Source organism: Oculina patagonica, chromosome 5 (assembly GCF_052425735.1).
Source record: "Oculina patagonica isolate OP01 chromosome 5, crgOcupat, whole genome shotgun sequence".
NCBI classification, from domain to species: Eukaryota; Metazoa; Cnidaria; class Anthozoa; order Scleractinia; family Oculinidae; genus Oculina; species Oculina patagonica.
The window spans coordinates 30,006,816-30,029,009 of NC_135762.1; the positions used below are offsets into that span (position 1 = coordinate 30,006,816).

Below are 22,194 nucleotides of genomic sequence, written 5' to 3' on the forward strand. Positions count from 1 at the left end.
AAAACAAACTCGATGCCTTCAACTACGAAACTATTGTTTTTGTTCCCTCTCTTTTACTGCATTACTCTTTTTCACAGGAAGTTATCTTTGAACGCCATCACATTTCTACCAGATGGGGTGTTTAACAACCTAGTAAAACTGACCTTTCTGTAAGCAAAATCCAGTTTTTCCAATGTAGAGCCCTGATTAGTACAAAAGTAGCCTCGTTAAATTTTGGGAACTGTCAAAAAATTATAGACGAGTAGCTACTAATCACCGATGTTGCGAACAGGTCGTGTATGTGTTTATTTTTAGAGCTTCGATAAAGTTACGAAAATCGTATACTGAGGATCAAGTTTGCAAAACTGAGGATCAACTGCGTGAACGTTTTCTTACTGTTTTACAAAAAGACGATTAAATAGTCAAAAACATCTGCTAATTTAAGAATGCTTAAAATCGCGGTTCGATTTTTTTAAAAATTAAACAGACGAATATCTTGCCTTATCGAGAGCTTTATCATGTCATTTATGTTATGAATCATTTTACAGTGATTTTTCTTCCAATGCTATTACATCTCTACGTGAAGGGGTTTTTGGCAATGCAACCGAACTAGTGTGGCTGTAAGTGTATGGCATACCAAACACATAAGAAATGGATCACCGTTTAACTCTGTCGTCCAGGCAATAGATCATATTGGTCAATTTTCACCTTAATCAAAACTATAACAAAATTCTCGATCGGTGATTGGTTATCAGCAGCCCGATAAACTCGTGATTAAACAAATCGGACTCCCGCTTCGCGGTCGTCCGATTTTGTTTATCACTCGTATGATTACAGACCGAATTGGACTCCACTCAGTCCTATTACCATTATTAAGCACAAGACTTGTTATTTAGCTAAAGCGATCTTTCTTAAAAAACTATCAGGTGTACTGTAACACTGGCTGCCATGTTGGGCGTTGTTGGTAAGTACGTACGCGCCCGCGAGCCATGCCGCTAGCAAGACGACCTTGAAAAATCAAATGCACACATGATTGTCCTTTATCCATGGTTATGGGGCTCCGTTCTGCGGCCCTTTGGGCCTATAATGAGTGCTAATGAGTATTAATATATAGATTTAGGCAAGCCTAAAAGCGGAGCTCCCCAGTTAATTATTTTGCACTTTGTTGAAACCTGAATTCAAGCCATTGTACAATTTTAAGGCTAAGAATATAATATTCGTTTTATTTTTTTTTTTATAAATTTTAATATTGTTACTTACTTTTTTTACCGTGTCCCGGGGGGGGGGGGGGGGAAGAGGTACTCCCTAAAATTTACTCAAGGGGTGTGCCACTGAGTCGCTGAGACTCTGGACCTGTTCCAGAGAAAAACGGCTCAATTTGCGACCCTGTTCCAGACAAACAGTGCAAAATAGGTACCCTGTTGCAGACAAATGAAAAATATATGAAGATAGATATAAAAACACTAGCGTACATCACAAAGCGCTCACTTGACTTTGTCTGTGGCTTGGAGAAAAACCAATGAGAGGAGCGGATTTTCATAGCTAAACTTGATAGTGTTCCACAGTCAAAAGAGTGATTTGTATACCCTGTTTCAGAGTCAGAGAGGAAAAAGGCATACCCTGTTGAGCAGCACATACCCGTATAGCCCTTATATGGGAGTACCGTATACAGCAACACCAAATAAGCCGAGAACAAACAAAATCAATCAAAACGTTTTAATTCCACCGACAGCATTATGATCCAGAAGTCTGGATGGGAAATTATGCTGCAAAACGGGTAATTATGTAACCTTCGTAGATAAGGAGGGGGTAGTAGGGCTGCATGTTGGGGTAGATAGGCATATCACGTGGTAAATTAGCAAAGCACTTAACATTTAGAGTATATAGGAAATAATATACATCTACATTAAGAATATGGTTAATTTTCTTTTTTTCATTCATTCATTTGTTTTTATTTTCACTATTTGCCTATATTTTAATTTTGAATGGAAATGGCAGAGGTCATACATGTAGCAAAGGGTTTAGTACAGCATATTGCCATAAGCTAATGCCAAGCAAACCGGAGTGAAAGCTAACCACAAGCAAACTAGAGTGAAAGCTAATCCCAAGCACACCGGATGAATAAAGCTAACTGCGAGCAAACAGGGGTGAACCTAACTACAAGCAAACCGGAGTGAAACTAACTGGAAGCAAAGAAGGGACATTCTGTAACCCCATCCCACCCCCTCCCCCCCAAAAAAAGGATGATAGCACCTTTTTTAATTTTACATGTCTTTTTGAGTCCCCTTCCTCTTAAGGGGTTTCACTTCACTTACAGAAATAAAAAAACAAAAATTCTGGGAAGATAGAATATTGTTTGTGTGTCTCAAACTCAGTTTTGTTCTTTGATTACGCAGAAAAAATAGAATCATGTTTGCTTGTGTATAAAACTATGCAAGAAAAAAAGCATCAATACTTTGACTGCTCTTTTAAAAATTTGTATGCTTTATTGTACACATTTTTGTGGAGTCATGTTGCCCATTCGTCATGAAGTTCACAAAGTAAGCAAATGAGTCACAATTTGGTTGCTTCATGGTACCTAATGGATACTGCAAATTTAATCTGGCTTTAGAATATTTCACTAATTTTAACATTATAGCTGTTCTTATAAATTGTACGCAGCATACAACACATAAGAATGAAATTGGTATTGCATATTGCTTGCAATCACGATTTTAACGTCTATACTTAAGAATTACAGTACCACCAGTTTCAGCATTACCAATCCAAATTCAAATTATTACATTGCTTTTTAACTCACTACCTCCCCCAAGGTCAACCAAAGATCTTATGATATACAGTAATTAGACAACTACATGTAAGTCCTGTGTAGTCGAGGGCTCAAAATATTTGGACACTTACAGGTCATGTTAACCGGCCAAAGAGATTTTAGCTTGGTCACATGTGGTTTCTTACCAGCCAAAACATTGAAAATAGCAATTTTAAACTCCCATTCATTTCTGCTGTTACTGTTTTGGCTGCATAAATTATTCTTAAAAAGATCACTTCATAATGCCCTTGTTACATCTAAAAAGATGTGAAAGAGACAGGTCAATCAAGAAGTTGTTTTCTGAAGTACACTGTAAATACGTTAACATTTAAAATATAAACTTTGCTCATTTGCAGCTTTTCTTGATTTCAATTTACATGTAATTTACTAGTCTCTTGAAAATGGCATCATGAAGACACCCAAACATCAAGCTGGATAATCTTAATCCTTCCTGTTTTCTTTTGATGTCCTTGTCCACATTCTGTATTTGTGTCTGTGGCTCTGCAAATTCTGAAATTCATGTTAACCCTGAAAAAATTCAAATGCCACAGATTAAATTAAAATTGATTAATTGGTATGAAAATCAATAATTTATAAAACAAAACACTTAACGCAAGCTTGTATAAAGTGAAGCAAAACTACTGGATGCGAAAGGATACCTTATATATTTAACAGAGATGTATCAGCACAGACTATTTTTTTTTTACTGATAACTGCGAAGTCAACTACAGAAAAAAAACCCGGTAACTCGAACTCGGATAACTCGAACAACCTTGCTAACTCAAACTCACTTTCATTTCTCTTGGATTTGACCCCACTTTTCAGTCATTTTTACTCGGTTAAATTCGAACTCTGATAACTCGAAAACCCCGCTAACTCGAACTAAATTTTGTTTCCCTTGAACAAAATTTGGGTCAAACTTTTTACCCTGATAACTCGAATTCCAGAACTTGCAACTCGCAACGGTTGCCCATTGATTATAGCAATGAACAGATCATGTATTTGACAGTCATTTTCCACTCTTAACAAAAGAATGTGTGGTCGCTTTAGAGTTTCTGGCAAGATAAGTTCAATTTGCACAGTACTGTTACTGAAGTGCTTAAAAATCAGTAAACTATCAATTATTAACTTGGCAAATAAAATATTCAATCAACCCCGCTAACTCGAACTCATTTTCGTTTCCCTTCAGAGTTCGAGTTAGCAGGGTTCTACTGTAAATATTTCAGGACCTGAACAATCGATGAAAATCGATGATCGGAAAATCAATCGATCAATCGATGACAATCGATTAATTACTGTTGATTGGCATCGATTGGCATCGGCCAATCGATGATCAATCGATAATCACACTTTGGTGGTCGCGAACTTCATCGATTGCCATCGATTGGCATTAAACACACAATCAATCCGAAGCATGAAGTAAATACTTACATATGTTGTTTTGTAAAAAAAAATAATAAAGCTCCTTTCCATTGAGATGAAGTTTACATCATAAGCTTTAATGTTTCTGTTTTTCATTCGAGTTTCCTACTGTTTGCTAGCGCTAGAATTCCAAAGACACTTCGTTATTCGTGACCGAGTAAAAAATGGCGGACGTGACAGGCGAAACTCATCCCCAGACTCCCACTGTTGTCTCGTTTTCGTTCCGACGTACGGACGACGTATTTTTGAGTTCTCTCTGCTACTGTTTGATTTGAAATATTTCGGACGAGCGAGAAAATGTTTATGGACTACAAGACAGAGTTTTAGAAAAATTACATTGTACTTAGACAGCGAGGAATTCTGTAAGTTGCGATTTCTATTTACTTTGCCAGGAGTTGGTTCGAAAGCAAACCAGACCGAAAAGCGTACGCTTCGTTGATGGAGGCGAATAAGACTTAAGCTCAAAACGTTTGTTTTAAATAATTATTGCCTTATTACTGTTAAGTTAGTAAGTTTCTCGTTGTATTGACATTTTTTGGAAAGGTTATCATTGTTGTTGCTAATAAAATATAACATACAAGAGAGACCGTGTGTTTTAAAGTAAACATATTTATCAAATACTAGTCAAATAAAAAACGATGGCAGTTAAATGATCGATTGAATTGGTAATCGATGATATTGATAATCGATGAAAATCGATGTTAGTTAATTGATCGATTGTCATCGATTATCGATGAAATTGATAATCGATGACAATCGATAATCACAAAAACTTTAGCGATCGATTGTTCATCGATTATCAATATCAATCGATTAATTGATATCGATTGTCATCAATTGTTATCGATTGCCATCGATTATCGATTCCATCGATTGTTCAGGTCCTGATATTTTAATAAACTCAAAGCATCACTGCAAACCCTTACACCCCCTCTTTAAAAGGTTTGACCTTTAAATACTCCCCCTCCCCTCTACCCCTATATATACATGTACATGCATAGGAAAAACATTGCCACATCTTAAAAGCTTTTCTCTTAACAGTAATACTAAGATTTTTAAAGATACACATTTAATTAATAATAAGTTTGCATGCACAGCTGCATACAGTGTCTAAAATGGCATGAATTTATTCACAAAGATTCCAGTTTTCCAGTAGTCATTAACCTTTGTTGTGTGCATTTTCCAAATTCCACAACAAGATTGTGATATTTTTATGACAAATATAACATTTACTGTTGACATTCTGAATGAAACCAGCAAAACAGACCTCAAAATCTCAAAATTGTTGACATTGTTATGTAATCCACATGAAAGCTCAATAGTGAACAGAACTACATGACAAGTGGATTATTTAATATATTTGGGAACGAAAGAGCTAAGTAATGAAGCTGAAGTTTATTTACTCTGACTAAATGAACAGTAATTTTACCTCCATCATGAATATCAATAAACTGCATACACTGAATCGATCTATTTCACTCGGAGTTAACGAAATTCCAGGTGCTTCGTGCAAACTGACATCACTTTCATTCTCATCTCAACTGCTCTTCCAGCACTGTAAAACAAAATAATCATATCACAAGCATTTAAAAATCGTAAGCTTAATTTTCTTCGAGATGTGTTGAAGTGATATTCTTTGTGAATTCGTTCTTCGAAGGCCCAACAATTATTTGTTTACATAATCAAATCCTCCTATTTGATCAGTAAAACCTGGTAAAACTGAATTTTAACGAATAGTATTTTTCAACATTGTTCATGTCACAAGCAAATGCTTAGTGGCGAAAGCAAGTAAAATGTGCCGTCAATATAAGCTTACTTTGCGTATAAAGTAAGCTTAAGACAAAACGTAGAGATATTAAATGACGGAAACACTGCAGTTTTGTACTCACCTTCACCAGTTGGCCACAGTAGGTACACTCGTCTGCTCGTTTTATCTCCGTTCCCTTGTTCTCCGCTATTTCTTTGCCTGTTTCCTCGGCACCTCTCTTGCTATTTTAGTCGCTTTTCTTCGCTACTTTGCTACCAGGTTCGACAGGCGCTTTGCTATACTTTTTCGCCTGCTTTCTGTCCGGGTTTTCTGGATCTCTCGCGATCTCTTTCCCGTCGCAAATCGCTTAAACCCTGTTTCCTCGAAGTTAAGTTTACCCTGCTCTCGTTTGTAGTCATCGGCATATAAACAAGGAGCCAAAATAAATGTGTTTGTCTCAAGTTCTAACTTTCAGACTAGCTGTTTAGACCTCACACTGCAAAATTATTTCGCGCCAGTACTGCGCGAGTTGTCAAGACCTTTCAAGATCCCGGATGTGCGCAACACCGTACGTACGTACGCCGCCGTACGCGCCCGCGAGGCATGCCGCTAGCCATGATGACCATGAAAACTCGGATGCAGAGGTTTCCTATTTTATTTCATGTGTTTTTTTTTTTTCATGTGTTTTTTTTTATGGGTATGGTGCTCCGCTCTGCGGCCCTTACGGGCCGCTAAGGAGCTCCGCTATAATGAATGCGCGTGTTCATAGCATTGACTCTGAAAATTATTAGAATAACCAAATGCTGTTTAAATAATTTATAGACTTTTAACGTTTCAAAATTTTAAAATTAAACAAGCACGTTTTTAATAATTTTAAGCCATTATGTTATCAATCATTTTTATAGTAATTTTTCTTCGAATGCTATTACATTTCTGCCTGAAGGAGTGTTTAACAACCTGAAAAAACTAAGAGTGCTGTAAGTGCATAACAGACATTTCAGAAAATATTAAAAAATTCATTCCGTTAAACTCGGTTGTCCACAAGATAATTATATGAGCAAAAACACACATTTCACCCGAGATTCTCCAGGTCTAGTTAGTCAGTCAAAAACAGCCTTCTCTGATCCGTGATATATTTTAGTCAGCGGTCTTATGTGCCTACTTATGTTACAACTCATTTTTAGTGACTTTTCTACAAACGCTATTACATCTCTACATAGTGAGGTGTTCAACAAGGCAACAAATCTGGAAATACTGTAAGCACTGTAAGAAAGATACAATCAGCAGTCATTCCGTTTGACTCTTTTAGCCTAAAAAGGCTAAACAAGATTCATAAACACTGACTGTTCCATTGCTTTATTTTTCTTGTCTATGGATACCTTTTTGACAGGCATTTTTCTTCCAACGCTATTCAATTTCTACCAGATGGATTGTTTCGCAAACTGACATATCTGGAATGGCTGTAAGGGATATCAGTGGCGGATGCAGGGGAAGAGTCCGGGGGATTTCGTTCCTTAGGCTAGATAGATAGATAGATAGTTTATTGATATTCTTACATGACAGTCTAAAAACTGAATTGCGTAAAAATTTACAAAGATAAATTATTAAAAATACAACTATTAAAATCTATTATGACTATATTAAAAATTTGCCATAGAAGGAAAAAAAGCTATGTTTATAACGATTGGTCCGAGCCTTATATGCTTGATAATGACGTTGACTTCTAAGGTTATACATATTTACATTTTCCTGTGGTAAGAACTTATGTAATTTATGGCTACTATCGAGCATGGTCTTATTGAAGAGTTTCTTGCCCCAGATAGAACGTCGTTCCTTTAGGGTGCTTAGATTACAACTTGATAGGATATCCTGATATGACGCTTGTGGATCGATAATAAATAGCGCGCGTTTCTGTACACGTTCTATATCGTCGCTTAGGTAAGCGGGAAGGCTATGGTGAAAAGCCGGCGCGCAATACTCTAGAACTGGTCTTATGCATGTACAATAGAAGTTAAGAACGACCTTTCTTAAGACACAAGCTCTTTTTAGTAATTTGATAAAATATAGTCTTTTGTTGGCCTTCTTTATGATTTCCGTAACGTGGTTATCCCAATGCAACGTATCGGTGATGGTGACACCTAATATCTTAACACTGTTGACCAAATCTAGATACCCCTAGCTATCCCTCTCTATTAAGTTTCTCTCCTTCCCTAGATGGAAAATCATGACAGTTTACGAACAAGGAAATTTTTCATCCAAAGGTCCTTTACATTAACTTATTATTGCTGCTATTTTTCGGAAATTTTTTTACCAGACGGCACTAAAATATAAAAATTGTACCCTAACTGACATATAATCTAAATAATCCACCCATGCCCTCAACCCCTCTCTATAAGCCCTGACCCTGCAGGAATGAATAGGGCTTTAACGGTATCTAAAACCCAAGTGCATGAAACTGATTCGTGTGTGTTAATGTCGTTTATTATATAAACTGCAGTGGTATATCGAGTGGTAGCAAATCGATAAAAATGGTATCACACATGTGTGGATAAAAATGATATCCACGCAAGTGTGATATCATTTTTGACCAATCAGCTCCCAGAGTTTGTCATGTTTTAATGGTCAATGAGCCAAAGTTTATCGATATTAAGGAAAATGTAAGTTTATCGATATTAAGGAAAATGGTCGGAAATCTTGAAAATCAAAAACATCGTAATTAGTAGGTTTATATAATAATATAAACCTATGGTACATGGTTTCTTAAAGAGATGAAATTTATCTGAGCTCACTCGTGAGCTACTAATTTGAACACTCGAAGATAAATTTCATATCTCCGCGCAACCATGTATTATCCTCTTTTTTATCGTGTGTCATAATACATCCCCTTATACAAATTACTTTTTTATTGCTGTGACAAACTTTCTTGTGTTTTATCTGGAAACAATCGCCCTAATCTTCAATGAAATTTGTAACACTCACTCCAATAGTCTTATCATTCACAGAGATATTTCAACAAACAACATCTTATTTTTAACTGATGGAGTGTTTAAGGCAGTGAAATATCTGATATACCTGTAAGCAAACTATTACAAAGTACTGTATCTAATTAAAAGACTACAAAGGCCAAGTTTCTTCTATATATGTTCTGAGAAAATAGTGATTAGTCTTTGTCAGAACTCATCAGTATGGAATAGCCAGACGCAAGGGTGTCATATTAAATCATCGACCCTGCCGTTTATTCCAGAGGCGAACCCGAAGGTTGCTTTAAACCCCAGTCCCATACAAGCCATATTGGAGCTGTAGATGGGACTGTAGAACAGTCAATGTGTATGGAGATGTAGATCCACTAAAGTAATATGGATGCTCCCATATGGATTATATGAGCATATAAATTTTTGGCCTCCAATAGGCTAAAAGTATATACTTTTATTATCATTTTGTGTTCTTCTTTCCCAAATTTTTACAGAATGTTGGATTCTAACTTTATTCGCAATCTTGACCAGGATATATTTTCCACTCTTACAAGTTTATATTTTTTGTAAGTTTAACAAAACTGTTTAGACCTAACAACTTCTTCTTTGTTTCCACGCGACGTCATTAAAATTCCAAACTCCAAAAATCGTAAGCTAAGGGCTCTGAGTGTTCATCTTTTATTGACTATTTATTACAGGTCCTAAATATATACGTTTTTGAAGGTTTCCAGCTCGATTGCATCCTTCGTCTTTATAAGAAGAGCATCTTCTAGCATGAAGTGAATTCCAGATGTTTTCATTGATTTTCGGCCGCCATGTTGGTGCCTTTCCGTGAACTAGCTTGGTGTAGCCAAGTGCATCGACTTCCGTAAACATGTACATAACACGTACAGCTCTCACTAAATTTTGCGGATACCAGATCTTACTATTGTCACTTCTCAGCTTTTGTTAAAATTTTCATAATTCGCAGCTATCAGTTAGTCCTCATTCATGCAGACCCTCTAAATTGTGTCGTAGGAATGCTGACCCCCAAAGGAAGGAAAGTCCAGATTAATAAGGCCTTGAAACTTAAATTTGTGCCAAACGTCTGTTCTCAATTGTGATAACTATCTCTTTTGTGACCTAAGGTCAACCTGGGTGTGATAGCAAATGAGTTCGGGTTAATTAGCCGCCTTCGTACACATATTCATGCAGTGAAGTCATGGACTAACATAACTTCCCGTTTTGTGATCTTTGTTGTTGATCTTCTTTTCAGGTGTCTATCTTCAAACAATATTCAACACCTTTCTCCTAAGTTATTCCAATATACGCAAAGACTTTATCTCCTGTAAGCAAAGCACCTGCAATATTGTAATTTAAACGTACATGGATAAAAATTAACCTTGCAAAAAGCTACAGGGTCAGTATCCCCGGTCATTTGTTTTATTCTCTCGTCAGTTAAAGTTTCTAACGCACTAGCGTGGCGATAACAATAATGCTTTATTCTACCCGCATTTTTCTAGAGACATGACCTGGTGTCGATTTTTTTACTATAATGTGGCTGTCGGTTTATCTCGTGAAATTATGAAAAAACTAAAGCCGATTTTTTTCGGGCGATAATAAAATAATAAATTCCAAGCCTGCATAACAAAGGTGTACGCCAGTCGTGAGATTAAATACTAACTCCCTTTTTACCTGCAGAGATCTTTCTTATAACGAAATACAATACTTACCACAGGAGCTGTTTTGTTGTATGAAAGGTTTAGAGTCTCTGTAAGTGTATCACAAATATAATATTAGCGGATCAGATCTATCATCTACTATCGACTAGAAGAAATAGCTTTTTCAATAATTCATTTTGGGTTGACCTATTAGCAAAACACAATTTTCATAGATTGTGAGCTTTCCGTTGTTGGATCGTGGAGCAACGAAAGATGTCGAACCAAATTATTACCGCTGAAATGATCAGATGATTAGATGTCTAGAGGATCAAATGTTACAAATAACCTCGATTAGTAAAGATGGTTTACTTTTTAAATAATTTATTTTTGTTTGACCTAGTAACAAAGGATAATTTTTATAGATTGCTGTTGCCACTTGTTGGATCGTGGAGCAACGAAGGATTTCACATTAGTTTATTGCCCCTAACGAAAGAAACATTTTCAAAAAGTTACAAACCTTAAGTTTAAAGTCTGTGTGGACATACTCCACCTCCCCGCTCTGAGTCAGGTATTCGTCTTACACCATAACATACGCTTAGATTTGGTATCTTAATTTGTGATCTTCTGTTCCTTGCTTATTTCCTATTCTTTCCAGGAACTTAGCCTCGAATAAGATCCAAAACCTCACTGAGAATTTATTCTACCCTCTTACAGCTTTAAAAGTACTGTAAGTTTGACGCAATTTCAGGTTTTTCAAGGTTGAAATAAAATAGAAAATAAAATATTCACAAAAATAGAGGTTGTGGTTTATCTCAGTAAGTATGTAACTTATTAAGATGACATTTTGATTGGTAGATGTCACAATATCAATTACATGACAGATTAGAGGTTTCGAATTAGGATATTTTTTCTTTGGACAAGGTGCAGACGGCTTACACCAAACTAGAATAATTTCCCTTTTAATGGCATCGCTGGCGTGATCGTGATCGATAAGCAATTATATAATAACTTGAATTCTACTCGCATTTTGATTGGTTCTTACTCATGATCTATTAGAGTACAGACGCATAGATGACGTCACGCGGTGGTGTGACTCGCGCGCGTGATCAGAGTTCAAAGTCCAAATCAGAGTTTTATTATATAAAACAAATAGATTCAATTTTGCCGTGGATCTGTTCAGTTATAGATCACAGAAGACGTCAAAATGTGGTAAGAACAATAGTGACCCACTCGCCTAGCGGCTCGTGGGCCACTTTTTTGTTCTTACCATATTTGTTAAATAGATAACAATAAGAGAACCCATGAAGTTCGAGCATTTTTAGTAGAAGTGTCTATTAAGAAGATTTATACCTGTAAAAATTTGTAACCGCACGTAAGTCTTCGCCTACTTTATAATTTTTATACCTGGGATAAATTTGTTAAACCAGCCACCATTAGCCCAAATACTAATTCGAATTTTTTTGTCTACAGATATCTTTCTTACAACAGAATTCAATACTTACCAAACCAATTATTCGGAGTAAACTTAGAGATGCTGTATGTATCTCACATAAATGATTTCATGAGACCAATAACAAAATTATTTATATGGAATCATTTAAAACACTTCACAGGCCGTTGAAAATTATTTCTTGTAAATAAATTCCACTTTTGTCAACAGCAGATCCCTTCCCTTTGTCATTATTGTTCTAATGTATGAATGGTCAAGGGTTCATTCGAGCCAAGCGGCCCATACCGCTGTAACAAATCCTGTTTTCTGTAGCTAGCTTCAAGTGACTAGGAATATTTCTACTCCCCTTGGATAGGATGCTAGTCCATCGCAGGGTACCTGCAGCATTAAATTCACCGGTACCCATTTATACACATGGGTGAGGAAAGGGAACCAAGAGTGTTTTTAAAAGTGTCTTGCCCACACATCACAATGACCCCGACCAGGGCTTGAACCCGCACCACTCGATCCGGATTCCAGCGCGCTAAACATTAGGCCACCTAATGCATGAATGTTGGAAAAAATTGAGAAATTTTTAAAAGATTTAAAGAATTTTTTGTTATGTCAACATTTAAAAAAAACACATTACATAACTTCATTAACAAGGATTGCGTTATGTATATATTACTCGTCCTTATCACTTAATTTGCTGATTACTAGGGGTTTGCAGAATAACATGATAGACTTCATTTCAAACGAGACCTTTGTGAAATATCAAGAGATTGATTATCTGTACGTATTATAGGTAGATGTTTGTAAGTGTACTAATTACAGCAACAAATGTCGTTTTACGCCAGCCTTCCATCTTCGACCAACTGTATGTCTCCATGAAACCTTAAAGGGACCGTGTCACGGATTTTAGCCAAACTTAGGCATAGCAAATGACCATCAAATTTGTTTAAATGTATAAAATAACTTCTTAAAACAGTGAAGGAATATTTAAATAACACACCAAATGCAAAAGAAGGTACGGATGGCCAAAAGTGTCGAAGATTGAAACGGATTGCGATGTGGGCTTTTGAAATATGGTCCGGCGGAACAGTTTTCAAAGTTAATCTTGTCTGCTTGTAACTTCAATTTATGACGCCCGGGAGACACATTTAGCTGCAAGGAAGCTATGGTTTTGTCATTTAGTATCAAAGAATTAATTTCTATGCAAACATTTAGTTTCATAGCGAATATTTGGCAAAATTTAATAACGTGAGATTAACTTAGCCGTGACATAGTCCCTTTAAACTAGAAGCCCCTCGAGCTGCAATAATTTGAAAATACAATCTTTATTAAATAACCGCTTTTTTAACCAAAAGTTGCAATTAAAGCAAACCAACAAATAAATAAATTACTAATTAAATAAATATAAAATCGCTTAATACTAAAACTGAAAGTTGGTGATAATTATTATCATCGTCGTCGTCATCATCATCATCAACTTTACCATCATTATTATTATAATCATCTTAATTATATTATAATATTTCTAATTCGTAAAACCTCCTTTAATTGAAACCCAGGTGAATTTGCATAATTTTGGTTTAATATTTGTTTATGAGTGCCATCTGTTATTTTTCTTAACTTTTAGATTCCTTAGCGCGAACCGACTGAAGACTATTCCATATCGAGCCTTTTTTTATCAGAATAGGATAATGTGAGTATTTATGAACAGTGGCAATTCAGTTTTTCTTCATAAGGTATAGTGTACAGCAGTACGCATACAGGAACCACCGTCTTGCAGGTCCGCCGACCAACTGACTGACTGACTGACTGACTGACTGACTGACTGACTGACTGACTGACTGACTGACTGACTGACTGACGGACGGACGAACGGACGAACGGACGAACGGACGAACGGACGAACGGACGAACGGACGAACGGACGAACGGACGAACGGACGAACGGACGAACGGACGAACGGACGAACGGACGAACGGACGAACGGACGGACTAAATTAGGCGTTTTCTGTGTTACTTTTAACAGTACTGATTTGTGCTGATTTACTTTTAAGAATGTTATCGGATAATCCTATAACGACAATCGATCCAGAGGCATTTAGGAAGACTGACTACTTTCCACTGCAAGTGTAAGTTTAATACAACAGTAAATACAATATGTTCCAGTTGAATATGTGGGATGGCCGGACGAAGAAAATTTAACTCGAGGTCGATTCGAATTCTGTGCGTCCACATCGAGAGCCAAATATTTTCCCGTCCGATCTTACCTTACAAGCTTAAACAATAAGTATTTTATCATATGGCCATTTAGTTTTGATTGATTGATTGATTGATTGATTGATTGATTGATTGGTTGATTGATTGATTGATTGATTGATTGATTGATTGATTGATTGATTGATTGATTGATTGATTGATTGATTGATTGATTGATTGATTGATTGATTGATTGATTGGTTGATTGATTGATTGATTGATTGATTGATTGATTGGTTGGTTGGTTGGTTGATTGATCTACTGATTAAACTAATACTTATTTACTTTTTATCTATTTAACAGATATTTGCTGCGGACGAAACTAAAGATATTAAGCCTACAGTCCTTTGCCAATTTCCGTGGTCATAACATTCAAATGTAACGTCTACTAATTTTGATGCATATTGCAGTTATGTACGTGTATGGGAGTGCCGTACTGTGAGAGTATCGGCTAATAGAATATGACGGCTTCGATGTTAGATAAATCAGTCCTCCACTGATATTTCACCTCACCTTCGGTAAATATCTGTTCAATACTAAGCAAAAATCAAGTAACGAAAATCAAATGGCGATGCTGACTTGCCTTTTTTGGCCTCAGGTTTATCAGAAATGGAATGGTTGGAACATTGAAATACGGCGCAGAAGGCAGCATAATATATCTGTTAGTACCTTAATAATTCAGACAGTTCTTTTTTCGTAAGGCATATGAGCCCTGTACAGACAAGGAATAATTCGCGTGAAGTCATAGATTACACTAGTTAGGGGGAACTTATACTACATTTTTGTTAGAAGCATGTTAAGATACTCTGCGTTTGGTTCATTCCTGAGCACAAAAGGGATACAGTTATATACACGGTGGTAACTCAGTAAACCTCCACCGGGACTTTCGCATTTTTAGGTTTCAAAGTATAAATCTGCATGACAATTCGCTGTGGACCCTTATGTCAAAACTCGTGTTTCCCTCTTTACATGTCCTCATTGCCTAGCTTCAATATCTTAAAATATACTGACAAATAGATCAAGAGTAACGCATATAATTACGTTTTTTAGAAATTCTCTTGGTTCCGATGCAGAAGCTGTCAAACTGAAGAGACACATGGACGCATCAGTGAAGGAAGCATTGATTTCCGCTTTATTGGCGTCAGGCTTCAAACAAGTTTCTACCAATCACAGCGACTATGATACACTTCTTCTACCATGTCCGGTGGGAACATTTTCCAACTCTTCCTCAAAAGGCCAACATGGATGTACACAGTGCCCTCCAGGTATCGTGTGCGCTTTTTTGCAGCGCAATTGACCGGCTCAATTGGCTGAGCAGGATGAATATAAAATAGTTTGTTGTCTATTAAATGATATCGACATTCAGCCTAGAGAATTGACAAGACAAAAGGAAGTTCAGTCTCGTCATTGCACGATTCCGTAAAGGAAAGAACGTACAAAATCTACAATTACAGCTCTTTGCTGGGAATGATGTATCAACTGACAATTTGTTCCCAAAGAAGCCAAACAGATTCAATTATAGCGCAGAAACTCTGTGGTAATTTTAAGTGCTGATTTAAAAAAGCCTCTGTTTTCCTTGTGAGCGTTGACCCTACAAATAAGAAAAAAATGAGAAAAAGCACCAGCAAAACAAAAACGTTTCTCCCTCTTTCTCAAGATGGTGCTGTTGATGCAAGCTGGCTTTATTCTTTGAAATACGCCTTTTACTTCCCACTGCGTTCACCGTCCCTCCCCCTCTCCCTAACGCCCGCCCCTCCATTCAGCACATCTCTTATGGTCTTTCCATTACATCTTACAGTCTTTCTTTTGCATTGAAGAGGGCAAGATTAAATTATATTATGCTTCCTTTTCAGGAGGGTTTTACTCTGATATCTTTGGCTATGTGTCAGAAAGCTGCATGAAATGCCCAAACGGTTCTTTTGTTGCATATGACAAAGCACCAGGAACACGACCTCAAGATTGCAAGGCTTGTCCTGAAGGTAAACAACGAGGATAATCATTTACTTGGCCGAAGACAAGGGAAAAAATAGATTTTCGAAATGCAAGAAAGTAATTATTATTTCCAATAAGCGAGCACGAGTTCAATAACTGCTGCATATCGTTCGACAAGTGGGCTTGTATACACGATTTTTTAAATGCATTGTGAAGCACACGCTCGCTTGGTGGTGTGTTTAAGTTCATTGGGGTGGACAGAGATTTATAAAGTCCTTATGGGTCAAATGAGTCAATCAGTCACGGGTCTATGAGACAAATACTACATTAAGGTTACATTATTTGTAAATAATGCGGCCCTTACTTATAAATAAAAGCTAAGCGCAAACATTCTATTTCTATTTGACAGGGACAGAAACAGACTTCTTCGCTGGACTCCGTGCTTGTAAATGCTTGATAGGATTCTATCGAACTCATCTGTTCAAGAAATGTCACAAATGTGGGCGAGGACTGGAATGCAAAGATGACTATGTTTCATTGAAATCTGGATATTGGTGGAAGTGGAGGAATGAGACATACAGAGATCGCTACAGAAGTTTTCAGGCAAATCTGTTGGCACCTCTACCAGCACTGGATAGTTTCAGCGTACAATATCCTTTTCCAATGCCAACGCCTTATAGGTGCCCAATAGAAGGATCTTGCAAGGGTGGTTTAGATTCCCCGTGTGAGAATGGTTACAAAGGACCTCTCTGTGGAGTCTGCAGCTCAGGATACTTTAAGCAATTGCAAACGTGCAAAAAATGTCCATCAAAGAAGTTGATGATGGTGCAGTTGTCAATCATTGCAGTGATCTTATTGATAACTGTGACTTTTTTGGCTTGGACGAGCAAAAGGAAGGCCAAGAAATACCGAGGCTGTTCTGTAATGGACATGTTTTTATCCAAACTCAAGATCGTTGTTGGCTTTTATCAAGTCACTTATGGTATAATGGAAGCCTTTGCGTACATAAAATGGCCAGATTCCCTTCAAATCATTGGCAAGTATTCAGAAATACTCCAGCTGAATATACTTCAGATAGCCCCCGCTAGCTGCCTTTTTCCGGGATTAAACGCCGATGCCTTTGGAAATTTGTTTGCGATGTTAGCAATAAATGCTCTGGTCATTGGCTTTTCTTGTGTTGCTTACGGAGTACAAAAAATGATCATTTTACGAACTGAAAGCATGGGCGTCGAAGTAAAGTCACGAGAAATTTCACAGACAAAAGAACTCGTGTATAAAAATTTATTCTTCTTCTTGTACGTGACGTACCTAAGCACGTGTTCCAAGACCGCCAATGTCCTGCCATTTGCTTGCCGAACAATTTGCCAAGATCAAAAGGACGAGATTTGTAACAAGTACTTGAAAGCAGACTATAGCATCCAGTGCAATGTTTCAAGGTACAGCAAGATGGTGATCGTCGCGTACGTTTCTTGTGCCTATATCGTTGCCCTCCCTGCCGCTTCTTTCGTCGCCCTTTGGAGACAACAAAGAGTTCCAATAGGCTCAAAAGACGCCAAAACCTCTCACTATCTGGACACTAATGCAGAAATGATCACAGGATTGCGTTTTCTCTTTGAAAATTACAAACAAGTTTCGTGGTATTGGGAACTGGTTGAAATGTCTCGTAAAGTAATCCTTACATCTGGTCTGATTCTTGTGGGCCAAGAGAGTAGGTCTTATATTGGCTTGGCCTGGGTTATGGCTGGGATGTACGGGATGCTCTTTTCCTGGATAAGACCCGTAAAGGACGTAACTGAAAACAGCTTGATGACAGTGTCCCTTGCCGTTACCGTATTCAACTTGGGTATTGGAGCTGTGGGTAGAATTCCTGCCGAGAACATATCAGCCTCAAGTGACCCGTACGTGGACGCAGTCTTGTTTAAGATATTGATACTTCTAGCAAATACTTTGGTTATCAGCCTTGTTGTTGGTAAGATAATACTTTTTCTACTAATTAGGCTAGCTGGTTTTACAGTGCGATGCGCCTTACCGTGGCCACCCAACAAACTTTTTTACAAGTGTCATCTTGTACTATTTTACGTTTTCACTAGATTTTGTTGATAAATATGATGTAACAAGTATCTATTTGATCGTCTTTCACTTTGCAATGAGTCGTGTTCGTCAAACAAATAATAATAATACGAGAGCACACTTGTAAAAAAGTTTGTTGGGTGGCCACGGTAAGGCGCGTTGCACTGTAATTGTAATGTTTAGGCTAGATGGTTTATCAGTGTTTACGAGTATGTAAGGTCACTGATCAAAAGCACTTCTTTACAATGTTAGTGTGCCGTTAATTATCATATATATCTTATATAATACAGTAAAAACCCGCATATATGAACCTGTATTTTTTCGAGGAAGCCTAAATAGGTTCTTATATAAATGGTGTCTACTGGGATCAGTTTAGGCTATTTAGAAGGTCTGAATGGGGTTTAGTGTTTAGTGTTATTTGTCCATAATTCTTAGTGTTTGCTGTTAAAAATCGGATAAAATCACTCACGAACGTAGAGAAAATTTTCGGATTTCCCCTCGGAAATACTCGGTAGTCTTCGGACATCTTCTGTAGTCTTCGGAAATCTTCGGCACTCTTCGAAAATATTCGGTAGTCTTCGGAAATATCCCGAAATGATCGGAAATCGCCGAAAACTTCTTCACATACTAAACAAAAATGATATTGGCCTTTTTTGAGCCGTTTTTGTTTCTTTCTGGATAAAATTTACTGCTTCAGTGAATTTTTTACTGTTAGTGTTTAATTGCCTAAAATTTAACTGTTTCATATTACAGAGCCAAAAAAATAAGTTTAAGTGTTTAGTGTTATCGATGTACCCCCATTCAGACCCTCTATTTAGGTTCTAAAAAAAGTTCTTATTTTTCTTGGGAAAGAAATGTTTTTATTGCTGGAATCAAATATCTGAACATAATGCAAGCCCTATTTCAAGTTATTTCATTTCTCTCAATGCTTTTAACCACAGAATGCTTTTAAACCAGAGAAACATTAATACATTTAAAATGAATTCTATGACTGCAATTTCGATTGCTATTGCGGTACTGTTATAGGTAGAAGTTGCTGTTAGACTCCAGTGTAAACCGGAATAGCTAACAACTGTCGGTCTGTTCTTGTCTTGTGTTCCACAAAGTGTTTTTTTTTTCTGTTTCTTTTTTACTTTTAGTTCAGTTCGTTTTAAACTTATATCACAACCTCAAGGAATGGCTAAAAAATCCGCATTGGTCACTGTCTTGCTGCCTGGCTTTGCTTCTCCCTCTCAAAGAATTGCAAGAAGAAATCAGTGGTTTAGCTGCAACAAATTTATTTCATGAGCAGCTGCAGGCAAATGAGTTAGTCGTTCCAACTATTCTTGCTGCCGTGAAAAACAGTGGAGCTATTGATGTTGTTCTTGAAGAAAGCGAACAAGGTGACGATGGTACAATAAAGGCACATGGCATTTGTCAAGCCGAATACAGAAGCAAGCAACGCCACCGATGGACACAGACTGAGCCATTGTCTTTATTGTTTGCTGATATCGTTGTACACGAGCAAATTGACGAAATACCAAGAGTAAATACCCGTAAGTGCAAAGTGCGGACATAGGGTTCAATATGTAATATATATCACTTGCAGTAATTTACATTGTAATTTGTTCAATTGATTATAAATCAACAGGGGCGTTTTATTGAATGATATATTTGCCAGTATAACATTTAGTGAGGAGCGCCAAACCATCGGTGGAAGCTTAGAAAGATTAGGGTCTTAGGTGAAAGAGAACGTGCTGCCTTTGCAATGACATCTGCAAATGGTTAGATACTCTAGTTTTCTCGGATAAGGACCGTGACGATAAACGGGATAAACCGTAGGCCCCGTCTCCTGCATCTTCAGTGAGTGTTATGGTAAGCAGGGGACTTAAAAAAACCCACACAGTAATCGTATAGAGTAGGACACGAAGTTTTCCAGTGTTGTGGTCTGTCCTATTCACACGTATCCATGGGTTGGGAGGTGGGACGAGATCATATACATGGACGGATGGCGGCTGGCAAAGGCACCTGATATGCTGATGCCTGCCATCTCATCCCGTGACTGTAATTGTGAAGTGCATTCAGCTTTGGGAAATGCGCTATACAAGAAGGAAACCATTACCAATACCATAGAATGAAATAGTGGTGACAGCTAAAGTATAACCACGGCATGAAGAACCTTTCCAAAAAATACAGCAATTATCGTTCAGGGTTCACGGATTGGATTCATTCTAGAAAACAATTCTGCGAATAGGTGTTTGACTTCCTTGGGATATAATCTTGAACTTTGTGTTAACGATGTGTATATTTAATTCCGGTTTAACTGTTAAATGTGTACGGTTTTTTTCTGCAGGTCTCGGTTCCCAAAATCGGCCTGGCTTTGAAGCCAGTGAAGGAAAAAGTACTGGATCTGGATAAAATGAGATCGCAAGCTACATAACATGACTAGGTTATAGTAACGCTAGCGAGAATAACTTAGGAGGCAAAATATATACCTGTCTCCATCTTAATTAAACTAACAAGCATCGATAGAAGAGTGTATAAGATAAAGACAACTTCGTTCCTAAGAGGGCGGGAAGAAGAAAGAGGTTGTGTAAAGATATCAAAGAGGTCGCAATTTGTTTATGATCACTTTAGCAATCATCTAATAGCCAGTTGTTTTTAATCACTCGTGACACCCCTGACAATTGTAGATAAATGGGGCCAGGTCAAGAAACGTTACTGTCTGTCTTTTTATTAAACAAACTTTCCTTTAGGTTTTCTTTATGTTATGTCAGTAAGTGCAAGATATCTACCAGAAACGTCCCTGGCTTTTTGGTGGTGTACAAATTTATAAACAGAACAACTGCAAGCTCGAGACTGTTAAGCTGTCAGAAATAATCTTTTACTTCTAAGATAAACCATTCAAACCTGCCTTAGTAAATATGTATGAGAATGAGACAAAGGAAATATGTAATCTTTGTATTGGCATTTTCATTTAAGTAAGCTGTTTAGCTTTTATTTACGAATCCTTATCTGTAATTTTAACAGAACAGAGAAGCACTCTATTATCTCTTTATTTGCTGTGACCGTATCTCAGACCTTTCAACGAGGTTGCACGCATGCTTTTCTATAAAAGGCACGGTTTAGCTTGGATGTAAAGGGATATGTAGATATTTTTAAAGCTTTCTATTGGTAAAACACAAAAGTAGGAATAATAGTTTGGATTGTTTTGTGGAGGGTGACAAATATGGTCTCTTGCTTGTTCAAACTGCAGGCCCCAGTTTGGTTCAAATTAGGGCCTGTTTATACGGACTTTTACCCTTGACTTTGGGCGAGAAAGCTTTTCATACATTTCTTTATAAACAGCTGCGAACCGTTTATATGAGACATCGCAAAGTTGGTTTGTGTGAGAGGGGGGTAGGGTAAGGTGACCCTGGGTGGAGGGTCACTCGCTTTGAAGGTAGGGAGACCGCGGGGGGGGGGGGGCAGCCAAATTTTTTCTCAGGTAAACATTTTGGCAATTTTGCACGCCTATCAGGGCATTCGTGTCACCAGGGCACTCAATCCCAAATTTTTTTGACGCGCCGAGTGCACGTTGTGTATTTTCATCCAAACAGGTTTGTCAGATTTAGCAATAATTCCGCGCGGACTTCCAATGTTGGAGCCGGCCAGAGGTCTCGATCCTTGGAGCAGTCAAAATGGATCGCGTGCTCTGGGAACGAGAATGCTACCAAGCAACAAGTCTGTTAGGTATGCAGAAAACCGGGAGGCTAATTTTTGGCTCTTTGAGAGAATAACCCACTTACCAGGGACAACTTTCTTCCATATAAAACAGGCCCTAGTCTTGCGTGACTGGCCAAAAATAAGTCTGATTAGTACGATGCTTGTATATTTATACTAAGTATGATTAAACTAAGTATGATTTAAGGCCATCATCGCTTAAGCTTCTGAAAATTTGAATGCT

At 37.4% G+C, this 22,194-nt stretch overlaps 1 protein-coding gene and 1 long non-coding RNA gene across 2 annotated transcripts; one reads left to right on the plus strand and one right to left on the minus strand.

The window, feature by feature from the left end:
* Positions 1-1,681: 1,681 nt before the first annotated feature.
* Positions 1,682-6,687, minus strand: LOC144654493 (uncharacterized). The gene is made up of 3 exons (XR_013570915.1): positions 6,100-6,687; positions 5,640-5,765; positions 1,682-3,316 (listed from the first exon to the last, which is right to left on the minus strand). It is a non-coding gene; the product is annotated as an uncharacterized LOC144654493 (long non-coding RNA).
* Positions 6,688-8,956: 2,269 nt separating this feature from the next.
* LOC144654300 (uncharacterized) lies at positions 8,957-21,493 on the plus strand. The gene is made up of 16 exons (XM_078514400.1): positions 8,957-9,031; positions 9,424-9,495; positions 10,185-10,256; positions 10,610-10,681; positions 11,225-11,296; positions 12,040-12,105; positions 12,719-12,790; positions 13,638-13,703; positions 14,066-14,140; positions 14,571-14,645; positions 14,866-14,928; positions 15,318-15,532; positions 16,121-16,246; positions 16,609-18,168; positions 19,409-19,804; positions 20,602-21,493. Exons 2-16 carry the CDS (start codon positions 9,425-9,427, stop codon positions 20,664-20,666), a joined length of 3,066 nt encoding a protein of 1,021 aa, XP_078370526.1. The 5' UTR covers positions 8,957-9,031; position 9,424; the 3' UTR covers positions 20,667-21,493.
* Positions 21,494-22,194: the final 701 nt, after the last annotated feature.

Coding starts and splice junctions, on each gene's coding strand:
- LOC144654300 (XM_078514400.1), top strand. CDS start 9,425: ATGTTGGATTCTAACTTTATTCGCAATCTTGACCAGGATATATTTTCC. Junction 14,929..15,317: donor GAAGGCAGCATAATATATCT/GTTAGTACCTTA, acceptor TACGTTTTTTAG/AAATTCTCTTGGTTCCGATG. Junction 15,533..16,120: donor ATGTACACAGTGCCCTCCAG/GTATCGTGTGCG, acceptor CTTCCTTTTCAG/GAGGGTTTTACTCTGATATC.